This window comes from Periophthalmus magnuspinnatus, chromosome 18, assembly GCF_009829125.3.
Source record: "Periophthalmus magnuspinnatus isolate fPerMag1 chromosome 18, fPerMag1.2.pri, whole genome shotgun sequence".
Taxonomy (NCBI): Eukaryota; Metazoa; Chordata; class Actinopteri; order Gobiiformes; family Gobiidae; genus Periophthalmus; species Periophthalmus magnuspinnatus.
This window is the reverse complement of record NC_047143.1, coordinates 21,615,267-21,641,718: the sequence shown is the minus strand read 5'-3', so window position 1 is coordinate 21,641,718 and position 26,452 is coordinate 21,615,267. Positions and strand designations below refer to the sequence as shown.

At 38.4% G+C, this 26,452-nt stretch overlaps 1 protein-coding gene across 8 annotated transcripts in view; it reads left to right on the top strand.

The window, feature by feature from the left end:
* Positions 1-26,452, top strand: part of LOC117385965 (adhesion G protein-coupled receptor L3-like) — a 339,155-nt gene that overhangs the window by 248,658 nt on the left and 64,045 nt on the right. For all 8 annotated transcript variants that reach the window (XM_055229021.1, XM_055229023.1, XM_055229022.1 and 5 more), the window contains 4 exons: positions 9,922-10,105; positions 18,679-18,801; positions 20,397-20,602; positions 25,440-25,616. In XM_055229021.1, the coding sequence (XP_055084996.1) occupies positions 9,922-10,105; positions 18,679-18,801; positions 20,397-20,602; positions 25,440-25,616 (690 nt within the window). The remainder of the gene's footprint in view (positions 1-9,921; positions 10,106-18,678; positions 18,802-20,396; positions 20,603-25,439; positions 25,617-26,452) is intronic.

Genomic DNA, 26,452 nt, shown 5'->3' with positions numbered 1-26,452 from the left:
TGACATCAGAAGTGCAATGAAGCGTATAGATACAGACTTCACATACTTTATACTGGCATTTTGCATGTGTTTCTGATGCGTCGACACCCTTATTTGACTAACCAAAACGATTGTGCCTCTTTCTGAAATACATTTAATGTTATGTTGGTACAAGTACACATTGAAAGTGACTAATTACAAGCAGGTTAATAAAGAATAATAATAATAATGCATCAGGTTTATATAGGGCTTTTTTGGTCACTCAGAGACGCCTTACAGTGCATTATTCATTCACTCTGCACTGGGTGATGGTAAGATGCTGTTGTAGCCACAGCTGCCCTGGGAAGCAAGGCTGCCAATCTGCACCATCGGCCCTCTGACTATAGTCGCACACACCACATTCATACTATGCAATGTGAGTGAAATGTCTTGCCTAATGATACAACGACAGTTTTTGCCACTAATGCTCGACTGTGGTGCCTGATATTCCCAGCGGTCTCCCATTTAAGTACTAACCAGCAGGGCCAGTCCTAGTTTTCAGGGAGCCCTAAGCTGAATTTGTCTCTGGGCCCCCCTCCTGGCTCAACTGTTGGTGATTCACATTTGACAACATTATGACTCTGCTCTCATCGTCTTGACCAGTTGTATTTGTGTTTATATGACCAACATCAGACTGAAAACATCCAGAATGTCACAACTACCACAGTCACAAGAACAGTACACAAACATATAAGGGGGCTCAAGATGTTTTTAAATTCTAGACTTTTTTTTTCATTTCTGGTGGATTTTAATGTGTTTTAGTTGGCAACAGTGGACTTACATTTACATTATGTCAGGTCCTTGCATTGGTGTAAACACATAGCTGCCTTCACCTCTGCCCGACTCAAAAACAAACATAGCAGGAGTAGATATTTTGCTACTATAGATATAAAACAAATGTAATTGTTTTAGAGAGATATTTAGGCTGCTGTAAACACAAACCCTGTGCCCAATAAAACTTGATATATTATTTTCAATACAATATGGGCTCTTGAGGGGCCCCCTGCTGACATCGGGAACCTACACAGCTGCTTAATCTGTTTATAGGCTGGACCGGCCCTGCTAACCAGGTCACACATTGCTGACTCAGATTGTGAATTAAGACAAGTCAAAGTTAAGTCAAATGTATTTATAAAGCACATTTAAAAACAACCACCACTGTACAATATAAAGTGCAATCAAACGAAACATGCAAAAATACAATAGAACACAACAAATGCAATCAGTTTTAAACATTTTAGTATAATTATGTTTTGCAAAATGAAATAAAATTTATCTAAAATGGGACTAATACAGCAACTGGTACTTTGATGCAGCCTTTCTACATTTGCTTATGCGCAATTTGGCAGCAATACAAAGTAGTTTTTACCCATGTAACTTTAAATGAATTGCATATCTCCAGTATTCTCTCCTCTGCTTGTAAAATTCTAATGTTGAAAATTGAAAGTGACTGTACCAGATTTATTTTGCACACGATCTCCAGGCCTTCAACTGCACGCTGCGGTTACAACATAGCTCGAACACGACACGAGAAACGCGGAGAATTTCAATATACTTAGTCTCAAAAGAGAAACTAGATCGCAATGTTAACTAAATGTTTGGAATAAAGCTTCAAACTGTAAACGATTGACCCATCTGCTCCATTCTGCGCTCTGCTCCCAACGCTGTACCACTTAACATGACAAACCCGGATAATGCGCCAACATCTGTGGCCTTAGCTAAACACCAGCATCCACCGCTAGCTCGCGTACACCTTTGAGGGACTTTCATTGATTAGGGAAATTGCGGCGCGTTTTCCTCCTCACGGGGCCCCCTGGTGGTAAGTAGCGTCACCAGAGGAATAGCCAAATGAGATACGCACCTGCTTGTGTTGCCCCTTCTGTAAACAAAACGCGGTAGTGCCATCGGGGACCGGGGCAGGTGCGTTCAAGGAGACTCGGAAAATAAAGTACCCAGATAAGATTATAAGACTGGCAGCTTGTGACCGATGGTTTCATTCTGGATGATGATACTTGAGAATACTAGTTGTAAAGTCGTTATCCTCTCGCGTAATTGACGTTTTGAATAAGTAGGCACAGACCTGCGCTGAGCTAAGCCAAGCCGAAGTGGATGAAACAATGTAATTAATTATTTCTGAGCGTTTTGAGCTGTTCGCGGTATTAGACATCAACAGAAGGGAATTCGGCCTTGATACAGCTACAAAGCGAATAATGATCATCTCCCTACGTTTTGAAATATTTGCCCTGCAGGAATGTTTCTGTGCCTTTGATTCTGATGGTAGAAACTGTGGCCTTCTGCGCCTTTTGGTTGAAAATAATAACTAGCTACTAAGCAATGATAATAATTACGCTTTTATGCTGCAAGTTAAGACTAAATTACATATAAACATGGAAACGTTTGCCCGTGAGAATTTAATTTTGAAACATCAAATTGGATTTAAACTATTATACGAAAGGGGTGGAAAAGTTCTTCTGGTTTATTTTTTGTGTTTCATCCTATTTTACACACACCTACACATCTGACATTTCAGTACCGCATTTACTTTTTAATCTGCTAAATAAATATTCATGTAATTGTATTAATAATGTGTTGTTTGGTGTATATTTAGCTTGGAGCCAGGTTAGGGCACATTATAGCAGAAATAAACTCCCAAAGAAGCATTGATTAAAAGCTATAAATGAACTTTTTCACCAAATTTTCAGAATGCATCATGAACAAACTTTATGTATAATGCTACATAATTACCAAGTATCATTTAACTGTTTGCTTTGCTCTCATTAACATCAAATTAATGCAAATTTACATAAAATTTTACTAGGGGTATTTTATTTCTATAGGGTTTGCTAACACGTAACATATTTCGATCACTACGTTACCTTTTATTGTTTTGAAAATGCTATAGTGACCGAAAACAGCGCATTAACATGTTTTATAAGTTTTGTTTTTGAAGCCCTGAGTCTCCCTGCCCTTTGCTCTCCGCGCTAAGTCACTCCCCGTTCAGAGCACTATCACACTAACACAGTCAGGTCAGGTTTGTCAAGTTGTTGTGTACAGTTTTGTCTCTGTTTTGTATATTTATGGAGAATTGGGATGTATTTATGGGAGTATGGGTGACGTAGGCTTGTGGGCGGAGCATTAGACAGAATCGTGCATCTAACTCCGAGGAGGGTTCGGATTAAGCGGAGGAGAAATTGCTAAACTATACTCGAACATGCATGGATGAAGTCTAAAACCTCTTCAGACGTGTTTTTGTTGAGGGAACAGCTTTATAACGTGGTAGAAAGATTTTGCATAATACTAGTGATGATGTTTGTGAACGAGTCGGTTCTTTCAAGTGGTTCCTTAACGTGATCTTGTTTTTTTAAAAGAGCCGATCCTTTTTCTTTCTAATTTGTATGCATTTTTATACTGATTATTGCACTGAACACTGAACCAACACAAGAATCATCACAGAAGCAGAGCCGGTGACACAAGTGAGAGCTTTGTGCAGAAAAAAAAAACATATTTGGCATCATAATAACAGTTAGTTTTAGAATTATTATTATTGTGGTGCAATGTTTTATTTAGATTATGCTTAATTTGAAAGAGAAAACACACTCCCACTCTCAGTTTGAACCAGTTAAAACACATTTAAGCCTTGGTCGCTCCTCTCTATGATTAGTTTGTAGATAAAATGAGTTCTCACATTGACTCTTTTACTATTTATTCATGACAAAAGCCTTTTTTTTTTAATGGCTCTTTGAAATTAATGGATCCAGAAGATTCGAATCCCATAAAGAGAGCCGAAATTCCCATTGCTACATAATATCTCCTCTTTAACAGATGGTTTCAAAAGCTAACTCATCTGATCTGGGGAATATTATTTATGAACACATTTTTGCCAAAGAATAATCCCAGTGTATACCTTAAAAAAATAAATAAATAAAAACCTCAGCGCTTATGTCATACACAGACAGTATATTATTACAATAACATCCAGTAACATTCCTCCACCTTAAATGTTTTCAAAACCCAGCCATTCTTACACATAGTTTGCTGTTTTAGTCTGAATCCCGCAGCCAAAAGTGTCCACCTAATATTTCTTACCGCTCAGACACCGGTGCCAGGAGTATATCTTGCTCATTAAAATGGCACCTTTGCTTTGCTCAGATGACTGGGGGGAGTGTCGCGGCGCAGCGTGACCTTAGCGAGCAGAACGGAGCTGGGGAGGAACGTAACAAGATGATAAAAATTTCTCCCTGCCAGCCAATTTGTCCAGAGATGAAGATAACCACATCCCCATAAACACAAGGAGTCCTCATCTGGCCCTGCAGTGCAAGAGTTCTGCCTGGGTAATCAGTAAGAGGCATTCAAGGCCCACTGTAGGCGGAGGACGTACCAGCACCAGGGACGATTTAGAGTAGTGGAAAAAAGAAGTGTTATAGTGTTTCTGTAAGGGCCGCAGTAAGAGTTCTTTGTAATGTGGGACTGAATTAGATTTGGGTTTCTGTTCGTTTGTGAATATTTGAGCGAAATTATTGATTTGCTAGAGATGGTTCAAGCGAAATACACGTGGAATACTGAAATTAACGATCATGATTTGAAAATGACGTGCAATTTTGACCGTTTCCCAGTATGGTATTATACTTAAGTTATAAGTTATCTGGAGCGACGTAAGCTCAGTTGGTAGAGAGCTTGTCCACTGAACGACAGGTTGACGATGCGATTCCAGCTCCCACAGATGAACGCTGTCGTTGTGTCCTTGGGCAAGACACTTAACCCATCTCACCTCCATTGTCTGTCGTATATTGGTGTATGAATGTCGGCAGATGAATGGTTGAGTGGTCCCTTGACGTAAAGCACTTTGACTTGAAGGTGTAAAAACGCAATAAAAATGTGACAGTTTACGATAAGATAAGAAGCTGTCACCACAAGGCCAGATTACAGGTCAGATCTGCACAGAGGCAATCCCGCTCCCGAGTAAGAACGCATGTCTTTCAAGGAATATTTTGCAAGATGGATACGTCTAAAGCCGTACCGCGGAACCTTTCGAGCAGATCCATCGCGCGCCGTAGCCGATATATCCGTCTCCAAATGTTTTTTTGAGTCGGACCAACACATGAAGCAATAAAAATGGAAAACACATGTCCTGCTTTTCGATGCACAGCTTTTGCTCTATAATTCACATATATGGACTCAATCTCCCACTTACCCGAGAGAGGACCGTTCATGAAATATTTAACAACGGTGGTAGCTGAGATTCACAAGAAGACAGACGATTTGGCCTGCGGGTAGAAAGAGCTGTGGAAGAAAAAAAAAAAAAAAGAAGCTAGGGTTTGACGCAACACCTGAACCGTAATATGTACAGTTCGATACCTGAAGACATTGCGCACACACAAATCCTACTTACATTATGTTATGTAGCTTCAAGTTCGGAGTAGCAATCGGGAGAGGAGGGAGGGGGACAGTAAATGGCTTAGGACGAGCATATAGCAAGGCAGCGAGGAGCCAGAATCAATTTACCCAAGTCTGCAGTTCATTTCATCAATCAGCAAACAGATAGGAGCACACAGTCCCTATTGGTTGATCGCGTGGTTGGTCTGGGCCTCTGCCAAGTCCTCAGTATAACGGCCACCTTCCTTTTCCTGCCTATGTACACTACTGTTAGCGTACTTGCACTTCATTAGCATTTTCTCATGTACCACCCAGGAACGTATGTGACTTTCAGTGCTAAAGTATTCCGTACATTTTTAGCAGCTGAAATGGATAGGGCGTTTTGCAGAGCAGGTTGAGGATTTGACAGTTGGAGTGGCACTAGGCTAATGGAGGTAAAAAGCAGCCAGGTACATTTAGGTAGCTAGTGTTAAAATCGTAAAGGTTATCTATGTGATTTTAAATGGTCTGTCATTCTTTTTTTTCGTTTAATAAAGTCAAATTTGTAATGATATAGTGTAAAAGCAGCCCTGAGGGTCGAAATGTGTACTGGCTGTGTCTATAAAGCATTTTTTATAAAGTATTTTTATCATCTACAGACCAGGAAGTAAGGCGTGTTGGCATGATAGTTGTTGTTAGCATTACTGTGAAAGAAAAACTCCGTTCTTGCATCTAAAAGTTGAAAAAACACCTATAAACTAAACACGGTAATGCTTGAGAAGTGAGGAATAAGTTTGAGCCTCTGCAAACTGTTGGAAAGTCTGTAAAATTCACATTCCTATGACAGTGGCAGTCAGCTATAGTGCCTTAAAAATTTAACGCTAAATCCACTTTTTTTCTGCTACTAAACTGCTTTATCTACTGATCCTAGGCTAAACTATGTAAATTTTTAGCTTTCTGGTTAAAAACACCCAAATATAACTCACTGGCCTCTGCAATTTCCAGTAGTTGGTGACATTATGAAATTTTGTTGTGGGTGGAGTCACTTTCCAGAGCTCATATTACACTATTTTCTGGTTTATAATGTTGTTTCCTCATCAAAAACATACCTAGAGTTTTGTTTCATTCACATATGTCTCACACACAAACCCTGCGTATTTAGGCTGAGTTGTTCTCTCAAACAGAAACACTCTGTTCCACCTTGTGATGTCATCATGGGGTAATACAGGAAGTGCTCCACTGTGTTTTTCTCCATACACCTTCACTAGACTTGTTTAGATAATTTCAGCTCTGGAATTGCAAATCTCTACTGAACTAAAGGTAAATAGTAGCTGTTAACTTGGAAACTAGTGCTTCATGACCTCACAAGGTGGAACAGAGCATTTTGAGCTTCGGAGATGTAGACGGACTAATAATAACGGTATGTTTTTAGGAGGTAACTGCATTCTAACATGGCTAAAACCATGTGAAATTAATGGTATAGGTAAAATATTATGCATTTAAAATCAAAACTTGATATAATAAGTTGCATTTAATAATACTAATAACTCCATTAACTGACCTTTTGCAGCTAAAATTCATATTTGCGGCTCTTATAAAACCCCAAAATTACAGGATTTGTTTTTCTTCCTATATTATTTTGACTTATCGTGGCCAACAGAGCAACTGATGCAAGCCAAACACAACCATTATGAGAAAATCAAATCATTAACTGCTGCTAGTGAATAATTTGGATTCTAATTTCTTGCCGTTCCAGTCTGTTCTGTATCAAAGCGATGCACTATTATCGTCAGTTATGTCTGCTTTATTAGCTTCTGTGGCCTAAGGTGTTAATGGGAAAACAGAGCAGTATTCCAATATTAATTTTTGATACATCCCATACGTCATTCCCTTGTTTTTTCACTTTTTATTTATCAATTATAGATGCTCCCGTCTATGATAAAGGCTTTTTGACCTCTCCCTTAGGCACTATTCACTTACTATATCTAGTCTCATTTTTCCCTCATAAAAATCCAGTACATCATGTCTACGTCTTACCTTATCTTCAGTATTGAGAGTGCAATATAAGAGGAAAAAATCTTTACTTCACTGAACAAAGAGAGAAAAATAGACCGTGGAGCTCAGAGGAAAAAAAAAAGGCCCCTTAAATGAGAGCGAGTCAACGTTTGCAGATAGCTGGATGTCAAAAGGTGTTGATTGGAGATTGGCTGCAGATAATGAATAATTACATGGAGAGCGCATACGAGCCGTTAACGCAGACATAGAAGGAGGAAAGCGGCGTCTATAAATTACGTCTTTGTTATGGTATTGTCTGAAAGGGCAGATGCACAGGTCAGGTTCACTTCTTTTCTTTGTTTGTTTATTCATTAATTTATTTATTTCATTTTTAGAGTCTTTGTGTGGAATTTTAATACTCTGTAGATGGCGCACGTAAAGATGCACAATGTCATTTTTCTACTGACTGCTTCTTTGTCTCCATGGAGATGTTGTAATCAAGTTATAAGTTAGATCTGTGGAGAGGCGACACTACGCACAAGGACGAACGTGTGTTTTTCAAGATTGTAACACCAGTAACTGAATAAACGTGAGATAGATCAGGTTAATACTGTAATGTGAAGCCATTCGGTTTATTTGGCGTTTCCAGTTTTAAAAAATGGATTGTAAAAAGGGTGCGAGAAGCTGAGAGTGCACAGCATTTATTCACCCATTCAAACAAAATAACAAAAAACAAATTGAAGGTCCCACAAAATTGACTCTTGTGATCCTTAAACCGTGTTAGAATGGTGTTATCTCATCAAAAACGTACCTGGAGTTGTGTTTTGTTTTATTCATGTTTTGGAGTAATCCTGCAGTATTAGTCTGTCTACATCTTCAAAGCTCAAAACGCTCTGTTCCACCTTGTGATGTCATGTAGTGGCATTTTTCAAGTTGACAGCTATATTTTACCTTTTGTTTCGTAAAGATTGGCAATTCCAGGGCTGAAATTATCCAAACAATTCTAGTGAAGGTGTGTGGGGTTCAAAAACGCAGTGTAGCACTTCCTGTATTACCACGTGACATCACAAGGTGGAACAGAGTGTTTTCCGTTTGAGAGAACTCAGCTTAAATTTGCAGGATTTGTGTGTTAAACATGTGTGAATGAAAAAAAACAAAAAAAACAACTCCAGGTACGTTTGTCATGAAGAAACATTATAACATACTGTAGATCAAATACATTAGTGCAATACTTGTCCTTTAAAACACAGTCAAAGACATACACTATTAATACATATTTTTTTAAGCAACAACATCTCCAAGCAGGTAGTTGTTACATAGTGCACTTTTAAAACTTTATAGCTCTACAAGGGAAATTACTACCTCTAGATTTATCAATACACATTGATTCAACACTTTACCGATATTCGTATATGGACACAAGACCGCTTTAGTTATATTTGATCACAAAAATGGCTTCAAATATCTGGCAACCACCCACCTGCCATGTCTCAGCCATAGCTTTTAATTTCCAAGGACAGCCTGGCTCTTGTTCCTCTCCCAAACACTGTTACTGGGAATGGATTGCACTACCTTGGTCATAAATCCTACCATTGGCATTTTTAAATCTTTAATGCCTCTTAAATTTTCATCTCCTTCTCGGGAATGCTTTTTGCCTTGCTTACCGACCTCACAATGGCATAAAAAGTCAATTGTTTATTCCAATTACTTGTGGAAAGAATTTTAGCTAAGTGGTTACAGATATTTACTGAGCGCTAACATCTTTTTTTAACTTACTTTAGCTTTGGGCGGTGGTTTACATATTAACGCATACAATACATACAGTCATATTATGGGTTTAAGTCCAATAGACAATAACCATGTATTGTGTGAAGCTATTGTGAGAAAAAATCTGTTCATTTTTGTTTGTTTGAGCAGACAAGCTGAGAAAATATCGAACTTTGTGCCAGTTTTTGTTTGATGTGGATAGACCCAGTAATTACAGAGATATTAACCATAAACCAAACCAACAAATCTTGTTTACCAAACTTTAAGCAGACAATGACACCTTAGCGTACTTAAGAGTTGGTTTGTTGGTTTTGGTGAGACATCGTGACGTCCTAATTGCCGGATTTAAAACATCACAACACTCTATTGGCCAATAATATTTAATACAAATGGGAAGCAGCTAAAATTTGTTGTTATATAATGAGATTTAAGGTCTAGTTACTAATAGAAATCATCAGGTTGAGCATTTGTGAATTTACATTTTGGATATTTCACGGCGAAGTACGATGTAATCTATAGGGAAAAACTATCTCTTGCCTTCCATCTGACAGATCATTACATTTAACAATCTGAAAATGACCAATATACAGTGATTTCTACCTCCTACACCTCTCCTTGATTGTCTTTCCCGATACTTTTCCATATCTGTCATGATAAACCCTAAACAATACGCTCCATTATGTATCTCATTCCATTTCCAATGCCACCGTTTTTGAAATAGCCCAATCTAAGCCTTACTTTTCTTACTTTTTTGGACTAAATGGATCTTTTTTTTTTGTTTGTCTTTAGGCGATGGTGGAGACGGTGAACAATCTGCTGCAGCCCCCGGCCCAGGCAGCGTGGAGGGAGCTGAGCACGGGAGACCAGCTGAAAGCGGCTACCACGCTGCTGGACACTGTGGAGCAGGGGGCATTCGTATTGGCCGATAACCTGCTCAAGACGGACATAGTGCAAGAGACAACGGACAACATCAGTAAGTGAAAAGAAAGGATGATGTACAGTTTGTTGATTTCCAGTTGCAAAAGTCTGAGTTTTACATGACAACAATGCACTTTAGGTAAGTCTCTTTGTTTATTTAAGTTTGAGTTAGAAAACTAAACAGGATTGTGGGTAGAGTGAATTGTAAAGTAACAATTATAACTTGCAAAAATACTTTCTGTGCCACGCAGGTAATTCTTCCATTTATTTGAAAGCAAGGCAAGTTCATTTGTATAGTACAGTTTGTACACAAAGTAATTCAAAGTGCTTTATAGAATAAGAAAGACATTAAAATCACAATACAACAAATCAAAACATAAATAATCATGCTAAAATGGAGTGCAGAATAAAAATCTTTGTCATATGCACAGCTACACAGAACTGTTTTGAGCCTGGATTTAAACATTGGCAGAGTAAAGGCCTGTCTCACATCTTCAGGCAGACTTTTCCAGGTTTTAGCTTCATAAAACTGAAACGCTGATCCCCCGTGTTTAGTCCTGACTCTGGGCACTAGAAGGAGGCCGGTCCCTGAAGCCCTCAGAGTGTGAGACTTTGGGGCTAGGCCATGAACTAAAAGGAAACGTAAAATTTATAGTGTTTTTTGTTTTTTTGTTTTTTGCCTGCAATTTACCTATAGAAGACTGGAGTATTGCAAAATATAATACTGTATGAAGTAATTTAAAAAGGGTTATTTTAGGTGAGAATCTGTGAAACGGTCCATTCACTGTCAAAATGAAACAAAAACAAACTGGGTATTGATCACAACTATAAAGTATTCACAACTTCACTTGAATGATTCAAGTAGGGGAAAAAAATGCATTAAAGTTTAAAACTGATTTGACTCAGTTTAGATAATTTGCTTCAGTAATATCATTTTAAATTACTATATTCTTATACAATAAATTTTAACTTGGTTCAACTGAAAATGCATTTTAATAGGGCCTCTATAATTCAGAGCTCTTGTAAATACTGCCTGAATAAACCGCTCCTTACAGTGTGTACACTTTACCATCTCGGCCTATCTGTACCGTCTGATCAATTATAACATTTAGACAATTAACTTCTCTAAACGATGAACACTGGCCTTCTCTTGTGCTGTATTCCTGGTACTATTGCTTTTATGATACTTTTAAGTGTTTCATTCAGCTTGAGCCAGCCTGCTTTATGGGGTCACAGAGTTCACAGAGGAGGTATTGATTTGGGCGCTCCGGTATTGACGGATTCGGCCCTTGCAGACTGAGGAACAAGTGTGAAGGTCGGTGGATTAATGGCCGATTCTCGGTTGGAGGTGAAGTTTAACGGGGAAGCTAACGGCTGATAGCTCCAAATGAATGATTACTGTCAGTGATCATGTTGATATTGGTGTCAGTTATGCACCAGGCCGTGTCTGCAGATAATGGGGCTTAGAAACTGGAGTAGCAGTAATTCATTGTTCTGATAAATTACTTTACCCTATTACATAATTTAATTCAATTTCATTTATGTAGCACATTTAAAATCGACTCCAGCTGCCCAGTGTGCTTTACATAAAAAGTTAAAACAAGTAAAAAAAAAAAAAATTGATAGCGCTTTTCCACTTTCACGCGCTTAAGGAACCACTCACCTATTCACACCGGTGTACGCAGAGTGTTTTGCCCAAGGACACAACAACAGCATTCATCTCTGGGAGCTAGAATCACACCGCTAACCTGTGGGTCAGTGGATCTGCCCACCCAACTAATGACGTTTATGTTAAGAGCAGGATTTGAACCGCCAACCTTCACATCAATGGGCAAACACTCTACCAACTGAGCTACTATTGTCAATAAAACCCCAGTTGCCTAGTGTTAAATGCCAGGGCGGAAGAGGTAGGTTTTCAGGGTTTCAGGGTCATTTTGCACAATATATCTTCATTTCTGTACATTAGGCTCTTAGTCAAATAAGATGCACTGTCTAACTTGACCTTCTTGTCACCATGGAGATGTTGATTTTGTGCCTGAAATGTTTCTTAGTATGGCTTAAAGCTTTTCTGTCCAGCATTTGTTTTATTATGCTTTTTTAAATTGGTAAAAACTACTGCCACCTGTTTCTTTCCATGGAGATAGATATGTTATGTTATGATATACTGTGAAATGTGCAGGCAAAGCAATAACATCTCCAGACAAGCAGGTGGCGTATCATTCGCTACAAATGTTACACAGTTCAAATTTAATCAGTAATTAGCATGTCATGATAGGAAATGTTAGTCTTCTGAATATTGTGAGAAGCAACATTTACATTTTGCAATTATTCACAGTTTTTGACACCATGTTTGAGTAACTCTTTATTATCAGTCTGGGTACATCTCCAATGCTCAAAATGCTCTGTTCCACCTTGTGATGTCATTAAGCGGTAGTTTTTAAGTTAACAGCTACTTTTTACCTTTTGTTTTGTAAAGATTAGCAATTCCAGGGCTGAAATTATCCACACATTTCTAGTGAAGGTGTATGTACTTCCTGTATCAACACATGACATCACAAGGTGGAACAGAGTGTTTTCAGTTTGAGAGAATAACTCAGCCTGAATAAATGTGAATAAAACAAAACACAACTGCAGGTATGTTTGTGATGAGGATACAACATTATAATATAGATAAGAAAATAGCATAATATGGGCCCTTTAATTGTCCCAGTGTCAATTTTTTTAGCGTTTGACCAGCTTTTTTTTTGAATGAAACTTTCCAAAAGCTTAATTAATGCCAGTGTTACATAAACAGATAGATTAGCGTATTTTCCGCACCGGAGTATACATCGCACCAGCCAAAAAATGCATAATAATAAAGAAAAAAACATATATTCCACATATAAATCGCGTCTGAGTATAAGTCGCACCCCAGGTCAAACTATGAAAAAACATTTAGGTCTGCTTTTTAGCGTATCTAATGAACTGAAATGACTCTTTGATGAAACTTTGTGTTCATATGTTGAATCGATCAATCCCTCGTGTAATTTCAAGGTAAAATGCATTGTTTAATCATTTGTAGTATACTTTCTTTTGCTTTGCCTCTTGTTAAAACCTATGGGAAAAGGCGATTATGTTCAAAAATACTGTTATGATGAATTGCCCTGTCCTGAGTGAATTCGGCTGCTATGGCAACCTAAAATATAGGTCTGCTGATTTAAAAAGGAAGCCAAGAATTAATAAATGGGATTTTATTATATCTGGCACACTATTCATCTGGGTATTAAGCAGCTCGTTTGGAAACAGGGACGCGAGCGATGGAGAAAGCAGAGCCGGAGTGAGTTTTTTACAGCTCGCGGTGGTAGCCTGGTTAATTATGTTCTGGTGACATGTTTACTAGGTCTTATCTCCCTGTTTGCGTGGCTTATTTTTCGCAGCCAGTTGGCTTTTGTTGGCTCCTGCAATCCCTCACGCCATGCAGGGCAGTTAAATGAGGACAAGAAGCCCCATTAAACACTAGTAATCACTGCAGTGGCTAATGATTGATCTCTCGCATTTGAAAGGCATGGAAATGGAAGAAGGTAGGTGTGGAGAGTGCGTTACAGATGGAGCTTGCAGCAAAATTAGGAATTCGTGAAAATATTATTGGAAATGCCTGCAGATAAAGTAAATGTCATTTCAACTATCCTAGAAATATAGTCATGAGCGAACGAATTTGGCAACACTTTATGATATCTACATTTTTAATAGCCTTAAGACTTAATTCATAATGAACACATAGTTTATTTAAGAATTATTCAGCTTTAGGAACTACTTAATTTTAACCATAACTTAACTCCTTACCCTAACCACTTAATTAAGAAGTTACTACTTAATCAGTGTCAGATCCACTGATCCGAAGGTTGGCGGTTCGAATCCTGCTCTCGACAAAAACATCATTGGTGGAGCGGTCAGATCCACTGACGCTGAGGTTGGCGTTTTGATTCCAGCTCCCACAGATGTTATTTTTATGTATTTATTTATCTTTATGTATACAGGTGAACCCAATCAGAGGACTTGGGCTTTCTTTTTCATGGGCGCCTTGTTTAAAATACAAAACAAACTGAAAAAAAATAAATAAAATGACTGCTGTTGTTGTGTCCTTGGCCAAGACATTTAACCCACCTCTTTCCCAGTGTCTACGTCAGGGGTGTCAAACTCATTTTCACCGAGGGCCACATCAACAAAATGGTTGCTGTCAAAGGGCCTGATGTAACTTCGTCACTAAATGTAACCAAATGTAATGTAAAATAAATGCAACTACTTTTTAATCTTGTTAATTAACCATTTCTATATTTATTACCTATTCAAGTTACAAATATTGCATATGGATTTGCATAGATATGAAAAAAAGACTATGTAACTGTGTATCTCCTGGTAAACTGATATTTTAAGACAGACCTTTTAATTTACCTTGTCGTGGGCCACATAAAATGACTTGGCGGGCCACATTTTGCCCACGGGCCTTGAGTTTGACACGTGGTCTACGTAAACTGGCGTATGAATGTGTGTACGAATCAGTGAGTACTTTCTTGAGGTAAAGTGATTTGAGTGGCTTGAAGGTGGAAAAACGCTATATAAAATGTGACTATTAATAAACTACAATATTTGTCATTATGAATTAAGCCTTTGTTCATGCCATTTAATTAAAGTGTAGTTATTATATAAAGTGGAAAACCAAGAATTCTTTAAACAAAAATATAACGTGCAATAATGCGATTATTTTCTCACCTCAACCAGTGTACTGTTGTGTCCTTAGGCAAGACACTTTATCCGCCTTACCTATATATGAATATTGGACTCATTGGTCGACGGAGCTTTAGGCGCAGATTGGCACCCTTTTATCAATATACCCCCCGGCAGTTTTGCCTACATAAGAAGCTTACCACCACCCAGCGTGAGGAGTGAAGAAATAATGGTGAATTGATTTTAAAATGTGCCTGTCAGTCTGGAAGTTTGCTGTATAAAACTAATTCATGGTCAGTATAATAATAACAGTACGAGAACAAAAACATCAAACTTAAAGCACTTAAAGACATTTGATTGGCATTTGCGCTATGAAGAAAGAATCCAAGGATGAAACTTGCATTATCGCCATCTATAAGCTTGAACAATTCTCTAACAAGTCCAAAATATGGTGATTTTTGAAGAATTTGGACCATCACACTGTTTTATTTGTATTGTATGACCACTATAACTCCATTGGTTATAATAATATGGCTGTTTAGTGCACTTGACGACAAATCCCGCGCACTCCTCTTTCTATTCCACTTCGCGCCTCTAGCCGATAATAAAACCCTTCACTTTCAAAGAAGCTCGACATCTCCTCCGCCATTGTGTCTGTGTTTGTGTTTACACGTCACACCATCTTGCCTTTGTCTGCTCGCGAGTACGCTCCACTTTCTCTCCACTCGCGGCGTGATAATCTTACCAAAAGATTTCTGCCGATTAGCGTGTTATTTAAACCCCGGCTTTGAAGGTATCGCCTTTGGGTCCAACATCTACCACGGCATCACAGAAATTCCCCAAAGCCCATCATAAGCTCTTTTACACAACCGCGTGGGGGGAAAACAGAAAGAAGAAAAACGCTTCCTCTATTGAGAATCGTGGATCTAGGGAATCGTCAGCTAGTATGTCGGGTATTGCATAGGAATAGGCTGCGTTCACGTGACAACAAAAAAATCGAGAATTTCTGAAGTTTGGTCTTGACTGCAGATTTGTTGACCTGGTTTATGGTTAGTAATTACTGGGCCTATCCACACGACAGTTGAAAAGACGTTAAGCCCTAAGATTAAGATTGCAGTTTCATCGACCCAATCCCTAACAGATTTCTATTTTGGATATGTCTTTCCAAATCAGTAAATCTCCCATTATCGTAGTTACATCATCAAATTCTACAATGCGAAAACAGCCTATTGTATCGCCAGCACCTATGGCCTTTTGCAAATGGCGAAGCTGCAGCATCTAAAACAAAGGAGGTTGCTGTGGAAGCTTGGCTAGCTATGGGAACAGATACAAAACAGGATTAGCTGTTCGCTGGCGCTAACCTTTATCAGAGTGTGAGGTGTCATACGCGGCTGACATCAGATCATCGGCTGAATGCCTTATGGGGCTTAATGAAGGCTGCACTTTCTCGCACCTGATGCCGCGGTGTCAAGATGAAATTTCCATTTGACAAAAAGCAGTTAGGTGGTAGATGCCGTGCTGAAATATCGTGCTGAAACTTCCTAATGCTATGCGCTTACATTCTTTAATTAATACCTTGTGTGCATTTGTGTTTGTTGATTAAAGAAAAAACCTCCAAAATCAGTTACTATTTAAGAAAGGCGCTTCTAATGCCTCAAGTGATCAGCATGAAAATCAGTACTTTTCCATACTTTATCTGTATCAATATTTTGGTATTAGCCCATCACTACTTGGCGGAAGATTGCGCTCATTGCATTGTAGTTGGTACAGGATTGTAGGAGTCATATGGGTGTTTTTGGTCACTATGGTAATGCGTGAGGGGCGGGGTTTACGTGGGTGATGTGCCAGTACATTCAAAGACACCGGGTTTCCTGCTGTCTGGGAGGTGGAGAGGGGAAACGCCGGGTAGCTGTATTTTTCGTTGACCGCTTAGTTTTTGCTCGTTATCATACTATTTTTGTGTAGGCCTACAATTCACCATCTGTATGTGCACCCTGCTTAGCCTCTGTTTGATTAAACCACCTGAAAATCCACTACACGAGTCCATCTATTTCATTCAAGACCAAGGTACTGGACCCGGACTCCTCTCTAAGCAACAAAGGCTCAGGGTCGCTACATGGATAGTTAAAAAAACAACAAAACATACTATTTTCAAAATGTTTCCATAGTGGGTTTTAGGTTTTTATTATAGGCACCATTTTGAAGACTCTAAAGATATATAATTTGACTCTGAATTGTTAATCGCTATGGTGACAGGCCAATTTTCTAATCACGCTGAAACCTATGGGTAAAAATCTTTTCTCCATTTATTCAATTAAAAAAAAAAAAAAAAGGATAAAACTGATATTTTCCCTCAGAAGTAGTTGGCCTTAAACATTTGAATACAATCATTGTACAACATTTAGAGGACAAAACTTTGCAGGTTTGTGAGTTCAGTAAAAAAAAAAAAAAAAAAAACACAAAAAAAACCTCCTAAATGGAACCTAGTCCTTTAAATACACTGCAGTTTTGTGTGCACACATAGCGTACAGAACCTCTATCCCTTTCAGTCTACATCTTCTTTGTAGACTGTGACATTTTCCGATCTATTGCCTCCAATGAATCCGTGGAAAGCTCCGTAATGCTTTTGGAGTTAACATTTAGCGATGCCTCGAATCCATTCACGTCACGGCTACTTGAGATTAGAGCTGCTTTATTAAACTGAATTGTATCTTATCCTAATAACTCTGATACAATGAGCTTTATTTCTGCCAGGCTTCTCTATCTGCAGCTAATATTCCTTCTGCTTTATGACCAGAGTCTGTGAACCATAAGTTTCCTTAAGGCACAACATTGGGTTATTGAACTATGATAAAAGCAATGTCCGTCTTGTTATTCTCTTTATGCACTTCAAAAGAAATATCCTGAATGTCCCTGAAGTTTATATATTTCAGTGTTTTACTTTTCTACTTTTCTTGTTTGGGTACACAGACTGTGTGTCTCCATGGAGATGTCATTGCTTTGCCTGGATTTTTGTTAATTTTTTTTTTTTTTTATTAGTTTATACTGCTTGAAAATACCTTGAAAAAAACGTGCATACTTGCTTTGAACAAGGTCACCCGACCCATAGCTTTGCCTGGTGTCATCACCACAGAAATAGATGACTTTAATGCCATATTGTGGTACATTTCAGCCAATGCAATAACATCACCAAGAAGAAACAGGCAGGTGGTGGATCCTGCCCTCGTAAAGATACATAGTGTGCAATTAAATGTCCTATATTACACAAAATCGACTCCTGTGAGCTTTAAGCCACATTAGAACATTGTTACCTCATCAAAACTATACCTGAAGTTGTGTTTTGTTTCATTCGCACGTTTGCATAATCTTTTATTATAAGTCTGCCTTCATCTCTAAAGCTCAAAGTGCTCTATTCCCCCTTGTGATGTAATGCAGTGGTAGTGTTCAAGTTAACAGCTACCTTTTACCTTTTGTTCAGTAGAGATTGGCACATCCAGAGCTGAAATAATCAAAATGATTCTAGTGACAGTGTATAGAGTTTAAAAATACAGTGGAGCACGTTCTGTATTACCATATGACATCACAAAGTGCAACAGAGTGTTTTCCGTTTGACAGAACTCAGCCTAAATATGCAGGGTTTTTTGTGTTAAACATGTATGAATGAAACAAAACACAACTCCAGGTATGTTTTTGACAAGGAAATGATATTATAACATAGAACAGAAGATAGCGTAATATGGATTGTATGGCACTGAATCTATATCTCCAGGATTTACTATTTACTACTTACTTTTAGTTCTATTTGACTTCAAGATTGTATTTTTTAAAGCAAAGTGTATCTTTCAGACAGATTTCTGTTTACCGGCGTATCATAACCAAACATATCGATTAAAACATGTTTGTGTGTTCCTTGTGTGTGTACAGAACTTGAAGTTGCGCGGATGAGCACAGATGGGAATTTGCCTGATCTGAAGTTTCCACAGACGGGAGGACAAGGCAACTCTATCCATCTCTCAGCCAACACACTCAAGCAACATGGAAGAAACGGTGAGAAGCCTTTGGATCAAAATATTTCTTGGGTAGTTTTTGAACATTTTTGCAGGGGAGTTCCACAAGGCTCAGTACTGGATCTCTTCTGTTTTGTGCTTTAAATCTAACTTTAGGATAGTTTTATTTACAAAGATCTCTTATTTTTGCTCTTGGGTTTGGGAAATTGCATCTTCATAGTATTTTTGGCCTAATGGAGATTTTAAGATGCCGATTACTGAACTCACTACACTTATTTACAAGTATTCTGATACTCTATAGTGATAACTGCAGAACCCAACAGCGACTCAGCAGCTTATAGGATTGTTCAATGTTTTGCACATTTTGCCAAGTTTTTGAACATTTGATCACAAACTCCATTTTATTAGTTATAGAACAATTTATTTTACATTTTCTGTCAATTACACTATTCTTTCCACCATCTCATATTCATATTCAATACCTGTTCATGTTTACCTACTATGAAATACCATTTTCAGTTTACAGAATACAAAATAGAGGTGCTTTTTAGGCGTGAATCCCTCTATATTTCCATATTTATAGCTTCTCATTACCTACAGTATAAAACCTTGGTTGGTATAAAACTGCATAAAATAGCACTTTGATCTTTTCTTCAGTCAATGAACACAAAGGCATCCATAGAAATATATGCGTCTGCTATTCTCCAACTGTAAACGAGGCAGTTAAGACACAATACATAGCTATATTCAAGAGGCCATTTTTACACTTTATTACTAGCTCATGCAAATCAGAATGGACTCCAGCTGCGCCCAGTGCCTCTCCACTGGATGACTAACTCCGTGTCCAGCCGCGCCCGGGCCGATCATTATACAGGGGCAGCAGATATTTCCACCGTCATCCACTACTGTAGCACCCCGATTGTTTTCTTTTCATCTGAGTGAGTGATCTCGGTCACGGCGGGAGGGAACTTTCTTTTATATGTGTGCTCAAAAGTGAGACGGCAGGAGGTTAGAGCGGTGTGAATGTGGAGAGAAAAAGAAATTATTCACAAGAAAAAGCCTGGCCCTTTGTCGGAGGCAGCACAGGACTGATATCTGCATTTGCCGGTGAAATTGAAATGATTGTTTATTTAAGCTTTATGAGTATTTTGGCAGCCTTGACATCAACTGGTTCTGGTTAAAAGCAAAAAGCAATTATAAAAAAAAAAGAAGTCAAACAGATTAAAAGGTTTGGCAAGTTCGGCAAGAAAATATCCTTCACTTATTTTGTGACCTGTTTTATGTTTTCTGTAATTGGAAGCAATGGAGTGTCACAAGGACATGTTCTTGACCCGTTCTTGTTTTCAGATACATGGTTAACGGTAATTAAAAATGTTGAATATATGCATTTTAGTTATGCATGTAAAGCTAAATTGTTCTGAATAATAATCTAATTCATTATTGCTAAAGTGCAAAATTATTGTCCACCATATCATATTATTAAAACATTTTCAAATGGAAAGTGAAATATGAAAACTACATGATATTTTGCAAATGTTAGCAGTAGTGGAAGTATTGTGACAAGGCAGACTATTGATTTCCATTGAATATATTGCATTCTTGATGAGCATTGACTAACACAAGCTTGTTTCGCAGGTGAGATCCGTATCGCCTTCGTCTTGTACAAACACATAGGAAGCTACTTATCGACGGAGAACGCTAGCATGAAGCTGGGCAACGATGCAATGGCTACCAACTATTCAGTCATTGTGAACTCCCCAGTCATCACAGCTGCCATCAACAAGGACTCCAACAAAGTGTACCTCTCGGATCCAGTTATTTTCACTATCAGACATCTGCAGGTACAGCCCTTCATGCATTTACTGGACTCTATTTAAGTGAATTATTACTTAGTTTTAGTCATAAAAGCAACACGAGGAAGGAAGCTTGCTCAAACTATGATAAATAAACAACACTGTACTATAAAAAAATAGATGCTTTCTTACTAGGTCTTCCCTGTATAGAAAACTACAACATTGGGACACCCTCTATAGAAAACTACAACATTGGGACACCCTCACCGCACACATTATACACTTTTCTCAGATAGGCATTAACATTTTCTCACATTTCTCTCTTGTTTAAACACTCTCAAAGTTCAAACCTTCGTAGATTATATCCCCCTTTCTCGACGATTGCTTTAAATTTGTTATTCACATATGCCTCTGCTCTAGAGGTATCCACAGAGGTGCCTTTTGTGCACAGAAACACTTTTGAGTCCAAAGCGTTTCTGAAATTTGTTGGTGCAGAACGTTTCATCGACATTGCGGGTTTTGTCGGGGAGAAAACTTGCAAACATACAGCACTTCAGAGTCACACTGCGATCCTGCATTTATGTAAATTTGGCTGAACACATTTTGTACTGTACAAGAGACACGGCACGTCGCTTAGCCAATCAGGACGCAGAACACAGAATCCGCAAAACAGCGAGGCCGCGAAAGATGAACTGCAATATAGCGACGGACAGGTGTACATGTACACCTAGCACAGCCAAAATGTTCTTACCGATGTCCCAATGTTGTAGTTTTTTATACAGGGAATACCTAGTAAGAAAGTTTATTTGGTAGCAATCCAATACAGTTGCTTCTGAAAGGTTAAGAAAAACTCCTTCACACTGTCTCACTCTTGGTTCACTTTTATTTACACGTTTCAGTCCCTCTAATCTTCCTCAGGTCAGGTACTTCTAGCCTTTAGTATCCGGAAAGCTATCAGTTAATAATGATGGCTAAATATTTTAACATCCAGTTGCTACACACAGTTCCACACTTAGTTGCCCGTGACTAGATACATACATTGTATCACATATATTCAGGGTACTTGAAACCTTGCTGATGTAAACTTTGCTATTCTCAATGACCTATACATTTTATTATCAGATGTTCCATTTGCTCAACATATTATACCTGAATGCTCCTTTAGCCGTGCTGTTTACGTACACCAAAAGGCCTTATTTATCCCCCCATTTACTTCTCTGCACCTCCTTGTTTCTTGTGTGAATGTTGCCCTCAGCGATTATCATTGATGCCGGCCAAACCACTGGAGGATTGCCGCGTGGTCTCTGGAGTACAAGCGACCTGGGAGGAAAAGACAGAAATAGAGCTCGCAGGGATATACAGGGGGTAAAAAGGACGGTAGCTCATGAGTGTCAAAATTAAACTGCTGGGAAATGTCAAAGGGGCAAGGGCAGCGCAGTTATTACAGTGAGTCACCTTTCCTTAAGTGTAAATTGTGATTCTGGTTAGATATTCATTCATTTTTATAGTGGGTGTTTTATATTCCCGCTACAGTATTCAATGCATTTTGTTGAGACTCCAGTAGTAGCCATTTTGTGGTTCTGTACAATTAGAGATGTGCTTTTCCTTCTTTTTTGAAGGTGAGTACGGCACCTGTTTGTCTCCAAGAAAATTACATTGCTTTGTATGACATTCGACTTACTATCCTGTATTTATTAAATTACCCATCCATCCTTTTTTTCTGCTTATCTGGGCTGGGGGCAGCAGTCTAAACAGGGACTGCCAGACTTCCCCCACCCCAGACACTTCCTCCAGCTCCTCCGGTGGGACCCCAAAGTGACACATAGCCCCTCCAGCGTGGATTTATTCTTACTTGTTTTTTTATAGCTCAAAAATACTTGTAACTTGGCCTGGTGACATTGAATTATTGTCTATATGGAGGAAATTATGTTTAATGATGTACTAAGCAATAACATCGCTATGGAGACAAGCAGGTGGCATACGCTCCTCTAGAAAAGTTACATAGTGCACCTTTAATCATAATATTTACAAGTCTTAATTAAACTACATTGGGTGTGGAATTGACATTTTGGTGTGCCTGCTGCAGCAAATCAAACGCTCTCCATTCTCTGGTGAAATGATAACCAATCAGAGGTGGTCTTAAAAGAAACTCTAATTAACTGAACTCGGTGCTCCCAGCATGGTACGAGCTGCAGGCGAGGCTGGTTTATGGATTCTGAAGGAATATATCCGTTTAATTTGAGTTTTATTGGAGCATAATGCCTATTATTCCTTCAAACCGGGAGCATAATATTTGGATTAAATGCAGGTTTAATATGTAGAGAGGGAGGAAAATGAAATGTCTCAAAATGACAACCATTCAAGACAATTTAAAAGGGGTATTTTATGCGGCGCAGTTACGGGATGTTGTTTAATATACTGAAGGAGGCACATTTTGATTTTAGTTTAAGTTCGCATCAGGATAACTTGGCAACGTAGCATTCTAGTATCTGCATATGTTATTTATCCAGAGGGATCATGAGAAATTTGAGCAGTTGCCATAGAAATTAACAACTTAAAATCAAATGTTGTGTCTTTTGCATGGGGAAAAAGTCCTCAAAAACGACAAATCCAAATAACAGGAAGCTGAGACCCATGAAGAGATTTGGAAATCGCAGGTGTTTTGTCCCAACTATCGCTGTTTAAATTCATACAAAAGGGTTTTAAATATAGTATTAACCCTTTAATGACTGAACACATTATATACCATTATAGCTTGACTAGACTTTTTTTTAACTTTTTTTACCCCTAAAAATCATGTTAAAGGAAGTATCAGCATTTTATTATGCGGCTATAGACCTCATTCAAATGTACTAAACTTGCATACATACAGGCAAAAATAAATAAATAAATTATACAAATTAAAACTAAAAGTATTACAAATTATTTTTTAAAAGAACAAAAAAATATATGTATTATAGATAACTTCATATTTTTTGTTGCATATTTTTTCTGATATTTTGAAAACTGAACTTATTTTCTTTCTTTTTTTTTTTACCATTAGCATTTCTAATCTCCCAAATTTCCCCTCACTGTAAAGCTTTTTTTCCAGCCCCTTTTTTAATCTCTTCTTCTTAACCATTTGGTTTTGGATCATTGTCCCTCGGCCGAAGATGACGCAGTCCCAAAGTTATTGTTACACTTCCCCGCTTCGCCCCTTAATGGTCCCAATTAAAGCCATTAATGGAACCGGGGGTCATCCCATCTCCTCACCGTGGCATTTTTTACAGTACGTTTGGCGTGTGAAGGGTGAACCCACTCAGCTGCAAATTTACATTCACAGAAGATGAACCTTATTAGACTAATTACCTTGCACAAAGTGTGAAACGGAGCAGCTCTTTTACTGTTTATAGTAAGGGGGAGCTCTTAACCTTGAGATGATATGAGGAACAAAGGCAAAAAGACGATAGCGACTAGCTCCTCGTTTTTTTGCTTTGTCTGGAATGTTCCAAACTATGACATTGTCCTGCATTTGTTCAATTACATGTGTTCATATTTCTCAAAAATACCTTCGAAAACATGCAGTCTCACTGTGAATGGGGTCTCTTTTCCATAGATCTGTCCTGTAACTTGGCCTGCCGTTGTCTCATTGGAGAAAATTCAGTTTAATGTGATACTGAGGTACATTCCAAGCAAAGCGACAACAACAAATTTACATTTCCAGAAGAAGAATCTTATTAGACTAATTACCTTGCACAAAGTGTGAAACGGAAGCAACTGGAGCTCTTTTACTGTTTATAGTAAGGGAGGGGTGGGCTCTTAACCTTGGGATGATGCGAGCAACAAAGGCAAAAGAAGATAGCAACTAGCACCTCCCTTTTTGTTTTTCGAGCCACAAAGTAATTGGGCTCGAGAGGAATGGCGTTTGATGTATCTATTTATCAGCAGTTATGTGTCACCGCGCCGGGTCCGTAGTGTGCGGGTGCCTTAAATAAAAATGGCGAGAGAACTAGCGGGGAGGAGACAGAGGTAGAGCACATTAAAGCTAAGGCAGGCCATTGTCAAACAGAGGAAGTTAAAGACCAAGGTCACCAAAGTGTTTGAAAAGTAGCATGGGGTGGCTAGTGCTGCATAAATGAAGCCACCTGCGAGCATGCAAACCGAACTGGAGTCATGTGTAGAATGTAATGACTTTGCTGACATTGAGTTTGAGTTTGTCTGTTGGAAGTCATCGAGTTTATCCTGTTAAAATGATCAAATAAACTGTGTTATAACTTAAAGATCCTGTATTACGCAAAGCTAATTCTTGTGAGATTTACGCCACGTTATAATGTTGTTACCTTCTCAAAAACATAGTTGTGTTGTGACTTGTGTTGTGTTTTGTTTCATTCTCACATGTTTGCGTAACCCTTTATGATTAGTCTATGTACATCTCCAAAGCTTAAAATGCTCCGTTCCACCTTGTGATGTCATGAAGTGGTAGTTGTCAAGTTAACAGCTACCTTTTTACCTTTTGTTCAGTAGAAATTGGCAATTCCAGGTCAGAAATTATGCAAATGATCAAATCTAGTGAAGGTATGTGGAGTTTTCGAACACAGTGGAGCACTTCCTGTATTACCACATGATGACATCACAAGGTGGAACAGAAAACATGAAGGGTTTGTGCGTTAAACATGTGTGAATGAAACGAAACACAACTCCGGGTATGTTTGTGGTGATGAAACGGTATTATAACACACATCAGAGAAGAGTGTAATATGGGCCCTTTAAAAATATATTTGTAATATGTTGTAAAATATGCACGCAACTTGTAACATCTATAAAAATAAAGGGAGCTCTATCTGCACCATCAGTTCTATTTGCTTCAATATCGTTCCTCATTGTTTATTCCTTGTCATCCTCGCAGCAATCGGAGGAAAACTTCAACCCCAACTGTTCTTTCTGGAGTTACTCGAAGAAGACTATGACTGGATACTGGTCTACGCAGGACTGCAGATTACTGGGGACCAACCGGACTCACACCACCTGCTCGTGCACGCACCTCACCAACTTCGCCGTCCTGATGGCGCATGTTGACGTTAAGGTATGGCTTTTTGTTGTCTTTTCTGCTATCGAAAACTCGTGTAAAATGTGTCAGTCTTTCTCACCTTACGCAACCGTCTAAAGTTGGTTGAAAGAGTTATGAGTCATAGTTCAGTGGAAGATTTTCAAACCTCAAAGGGCTACACTTAAAAATCCAATGGAGACTGAAGTAGCTGGTGTGAACGCCTGACTTTGCTAGTACTTGAACTATACTAGTATTATTGTGTACTAGAGACTATTGTTGGAGCAGAAAATTCATTCAGAAAATCACATTGACATTATGTATTCCCTGTACGCCACAGTGTTAGCTTTTGCATATAGGTTAACATATATGTGCTACTTCTTTAGTTGATTAATTGGCTGATTGCTAGTACTCTGTATACTTGTTTTCCCTGAGATCCTAATAATTTTGAGAGCTTTTGCCAACGCCTACTCCTTTCTAGTCGATTAGTCAATGCGTTGGGCCTATTTTTAGTCAGCCCCAGTTTACAGCAAGAGTCAACAATAGGAGGAACAGTATTTGAAAATAGAAGTAGATATTTGGCATAAGTCAGCCAAGAATCTAGAAAAGAAAAAAAAGGAAAAAGCAAATTATTGAGCATATTTGCAGATTTACACTGCCAGTCAAAAGGTGCCAACAAAGTAAAGTGTGGCTACTTTGTGGAATCTGTATCTAAAATATATAAAAAAAAAAAAAAAAAAAAGATGGTGAGATGAGATGGTGTATCCAACGTTTCGACTGGAAGAGTATTAAATAATTGTTATACAGTGTTCCCTTGTTTATTGTTCTAAAAATAACCCGCAATAGGTGAAATCTGCAAAGTAGTCAGCTTTATT